The sequence below is a fragment of the Austrofundulus limnaeus genome, unplaced genomic scaffold, assembly GCF_001266775.1.
Source record: "Austrofundulus limnaeus strain Quisiro unplaced genomic scaffold, Austrofundulus_limnaeus-1.0 Scaffold170, whole genome shotgun sequence".
In the NCBI taxonomy this organism is placed as follows: Eukaryota; Metazoa; Chordata; class Actinopteri; order Cyprinodontiformes; family Rivulidae; genus Austrofundulus; species Austrofundulus limnaeus.
This window is the reverse complement of record NW_013952572.1, coordinates 79,040-83,920: the sequence shown is the minus strand read 5'-3', so window position 1 is coordinate 83,920 and position 4,881 is coordinate 79,040. Positions and strand designations below refer to the sequence as shown.

The following is a 4,881-nucleotide window of genomic DNA, read 5'->3' as shown; positions in this document are numbered from 1 at the left end:
AAATATGGATGGAGGACAACAGAGCTGCTTCAAGGAAGAACAACCTCAGCTTAGCCTGTTAGCTTTAGTGTTAGCGCCAACGCTATATTGTCTTATATGCATTAAGTAAGACAAGCTAATCTGTTCTCCTCCATCCATATTTTCAGTTCCAGGCTGAGTCATTTCTACCTTCTCCTCTCTGTCAACGCTCTCTGGTTTCATTTAAAAGAGTCGATCGTCAGATATTGTCCAAGATTAACCTTCAGGGTGGATATAGCTCGCTAGCAGCCTCGTGCGGATGACCTAGTTGGTGTCATCAATTTCCCAGAATGTTTTGCATGTAAATAAAATGGCCCTGTCCGTGTAATATATTTATAAACTTTTAGTTTAAAAATTATAAGAACTGAACATCCTACAGTATTTTTACAGTCTTTATTTTACAGTTAAAGTATATGTTGATCATATAAAGTCTAATGTTACAGCTAATCGGTGATCCCTTTAAGATGGGCACATGTTGTGGTTACATCTCTCATGCTTTAAATTTAAGTCTAATGTTTTTCATCTCTATAACTTTCGTGTTCCAGCCCTTTATGCCCCTGGTAAACCTGCTCTGCTCTCCGGACGTCCACCACTTCCTGTGCCAAGCCTTTATTCCAGCATGTACTGAGGAGAACAGAGTGATCCGCCCCTGCAGGGAAAAATGCGAGGTGGTTCTGTCTGACTGCAAGGGGGATATTCGCACTTTTGGTGTCACCTGGCCTCCCGAGTTACAATGTGACAAGTAAGAAAACATACAGTAAGTCCATTACAGACCTTTATGGATCAGTCTGTAATACTGTAGCTGTTTTTTTTTTCTTCCAGATTGGACCCATGTGAGTTGCATGGTTCTGCGCTTCCTTCAACCACCCCGTTGACCCACTCGGCACCTAAAAGGGACCTTGGTTTCTGGTGCCCTCTTCAGTTAAAGACCAATCCAGGTCATGGCTCATTGTTCCTGGGTGCCCAGGACTGCGCTCCCCCCTGTTCCAACATGTACTTCAAACCCCACGACATTGAATTTGCCAAGAGCTTCATCGGGGTGTGTTCCATCATTTGCCTGGGTGCCACACTCTTCACGTTCCTCACTTTCCTCATTGACGTGAAGCGCTTCAGATACCCAGAGCGTCCCATAATCTTCTACGCCGTCTGCTACAGCTTTGTCTCGCTCATATACTTTATCGGTTTCTTGCTGGGGAACCGTGCCGCCTGCACCAGAGCATCTCACCCTGCAGGTGTGGACACCGTGGTGCTGGGCTCTCACAGCAAAGGCTGCACTCTGCTCTTTATGCTCCTCTACTTCTTCTCTATGGCGGGGATCGTCTGGTGGGTCATACTCACCATCACCTGGTTTCTGGCAGCTGGACCCAAGTGGAGCTGTGAGGCCATTGAGAAGAAGGCGGTATGGTTCTTTAAAAAATATCTGGGTATCAATTAGGGTTGGGCAATAATGGCAAAAAACATTAATCACGATTAATTGTAGTATTTAGCCGATGGCGATTAATTTGACGATTAATCTTTTGGAGTCCCTGGACACCCTTATGTCCTAGTCACATGACCAATTTAGTGGGAAAGATTTGCGTTTCGGAAAAATCAAATTGTGTCAGAATTACAGACTTCAGGCTATACATCAAAATATAAATAGTGTTGATGGATAAATAAATTACAGAACTTTTTTTAATATTTGTAATATTTAAAGCAGAGAGGAGCACCGAGCAGACTGACTGAAGAAATCTCCAGTCTGCCTGCCTGCTGGCATTAATCGTATTAATTGTCAAGTGCCAAAAAATAATTGATTAATATTTTTCTGATGATTAACTGCACACGATACGATTAATGCTGCGTTCACACCAAATGCGATTTCAGCAACAGGAGCATCAGGTTTACATGCAAAGTCTATGGTGGACGCACTTCAATCAGCGTCGGGAAGTTCTGCGGCGCCTCAAGCGCAATTAGAGCAGTGCGATTTGAACGAGCTGAGCGTTCGACGAGCTTGATGCGCAAATCGCTGAAGTTAGGAAATCTGAACTTTTGCAGCCCGACGCGCCGCATCAACCAATCAGAGAGACTCCACTGTGTGACGTAGTGACATATTTCCTGACGGGACAGTTTGGTGAATGATGTCTACTAACCTGAAACAGATGGAGAGGAGCTCTTTAGCTGAAATCGAGTGCCTGCAGTCGGTGTCCTGACAGGAGATATCCGCTCCAAGCGGCTCTTCAGACTGGACTCGGGACAAAAATAGTCCTGAAAGCGAGCTATGAGCCTCTCCAGCAGCTCCTGGGTGATGAAACTCCGAATGTCTCTGAATTATCTGGTGAAATAATTATGAATTAATTATCTGATGAACGTGACAYGCTCTTGCTCTCTGTAAATAAAGCAAAGCCACTTCCTCGTCCGACATTAAACAGAGCCCGACAGAGGAGGGAGGGGCCGGGAGGCTCTTCCCGTGCAGCGCTTCAAGAGCTGACCTGCGTCTGACCTCAAAGTGCACAAGCGTCCAACTTGAAGCGTTGGATGCGATTTTGAAGCTGAAATCACGTTTGGTGTGAACGCAGCATAAGCCCAACATTAGTATCAATTAAGGGTGACCATCTTTAGGCACCTCACCGTTTGATACCAAGTCATTGAGCTGGGATTATTAAACAACTATCACTATATTTCAGTTTTTTTGAAACTTTAAGGAATCCTTTTTATTTTTTAAAGAGTGCACAGTAATATTTATGTAAAAGAAAAACTGTCAATCAGCAGCTTCGGACCAACAGTTGCTCAGATGCTAACGTAATATTGAATATGCCAAAGAACAGCGAATGAGATTAACATTGTGTTTATCACTGTTTACACAGATCAAATGTTTCAAATCTCCTCTGTTCTCAGGTGTGGTTCCACACTGCTGCCTGGGGAATTCCCGGAGCGTTAACGGTTATGCTGCTGGCCTTGAACAAGGTTGAAGGGGACAACATCAGTGGTGTTTGCTTTGTGGGGCTCTACGACCTGGACGCGCTGCGGTACTTCGTCATGGCCCCGCTGTGTGGGGGCGTTATTGTCGGCCTCTTCCTCATCTTGGCCGGCATCGTTTCTCTCAACCACGTCCGRCAGGTGATCCAGCACGACGAGCGCAACCAAGAGAAGCTGAAGAAGTTCATGATCCGCATCGGCGTTTTCAGCTGCCTCTACTTGGTCCCGCTGGTCACCCTGTTGGCCTGCTACACGTATGAACAAAGTCACCGCAGCACATGGGAGAATACGTGGATCCATGACCGCTGTCAGGAGTACAGTATCCCCTGCTCTTACAAGGTAGCTGTGGCTCATCACCTGTTCACACACCATGGCTCAAATCCTTTTAAAACTGTCCTGAGCTCAGAAAAATTAGATTAACTGGAGTTTGTACAGTTTAAATAAAAATAATACTGCAACRTACTCTATTAGCAAGTCTAAATCAACATTTAGGCAAAAAAAAAATTAAAGCCAAGACATAATTTGTTGAATTAAATGAGACTTTCTGATGCTTTAGCTGTTGAGCAGAACTTTGTGAAAATGAACTTATTCTGTGCTATTTACCATCTTTGTTTTCCTGTTTTGTTTTGTTTTTTTTCTCTGTAAATTTTTTGTGTTGTTGTAGTCAGTCATATATCTTTTAGGAATTTGCTTCAGCATACTTACTCTTTTTGTTTTCTTATATTACTTTTTAACCTTTTAGCTAGCCTATTGCTAACTTTAGCTTTGTTTTGCTACTTTTAGCTTTTAACTAGTRTTGTAYGTCTTTTAGCTTTTAGCAMATCGTTTTTAGCTTTTAGCTAGTGTTCTGCATTTGTTTTTAAGTTTTAACAACTSAGCAGTCATTCAGTTCAGTTTATTTATATAGCGCCAAGTCACAACCAATGTTATCTCAGGTCACTGTACACAAAAAACAATCAATYTTGCATTGGTTGCARTCTTGCACTTCATCACAGTCTCCCATCCTGARCARSACATTGGCTGCAGGTTAAAGGAAAAACTCCCTTTTAACAGGAAGAAACTATAGGTGCAATGATACAGAAAATTCATGATTTGGTTCAATTCTTGAGTCTCACATTTCAATATTTATTTGATACTAAAAAGAGAAATTTCCATGCCTTTCTTAACTTGTAATTTCTTGAAATTAATTATGAACGTTTGTTTTACATCAAAAGTACCGTTTTTAAATTAAATGTTGCTGAAACAGCAAGTTTCTTGGTGGATCTGTGCTCGACAATKCAGCCTAGGTGGAGTAGTCGAACACAGATCCACTGATCCTTCAACACAGAGCATCTTCAGAAGACGAGCTGATAAAATAAGTTTTAAAAATCTGTACTGTTTGGTACATAGTGTGTATTGAACCTAAAGCACTGTATTGAATGGTTCGATACAGAAACATGTATTGTTGCACCGTTAGAAGAAACCTCCAGCATAACCAGAACCAGAACCAGGCTCAGGACAAGTGGACATCTGCCTCGACCGGCTGGGTTTGGGGGACAGGATAGAGACTCAGATAAACACAGAAAGACTGGTCCAGGTGTATTTTCTTCTGGAAGAGAGACAAATAAAACACTTTATTGATTAGAAATAAATATAACAAACATGACGAGGAGAGAGACTAAAGACAACAGCAGAGTGAAGAAATATGCTCAGTTTGTGTTCCAGCAGTCTTAAGTCTATAGCTGCAGAACAAAGAAATAACTCAGGAAACCAAAGTCTAACTATGATTTATCAAAAAGGAAAGTCTTCAGTCTAATCTTAAAAGTAGACAGAGTGTCAGCCTCACGGACAGAAACTGGAAGTTGATTCCATAAGAGAGGAGCTTGATAACTGAAAGCCATATAAAATCAAATTTTTTGAGTTTTATAT

The 4,881-nt window shown here is 42.1% G+C and overlaps 1 protein-coding gene across 1 annotated transcript in view; it reads left to right on the top strand.

Annotated features, from left to right (window-relative positions):
- fzd6 (frizzled class receptor 6) overlaps positions 1–4,881 on the top strand; it is a 25,010-nt gene that overhangs the window by 16,097 nt on the left and 4,032 nt on the right. The window contains exons 3-5 of the mRNA XM_014017490.1: positions 564–760; positions 841–1,417; positions 2,893–3,312. Of these exons, the coding sequence (XP_013872944.1) occupies positions 564–760; positions 841–1,417; positions 2,893–3,312 (1,194 nt within the window). The remainder of the gene's footprint in view (positions 1–563; positions 761–840; positions 1,418–2,892; positions 3,313–4,881) is intronic.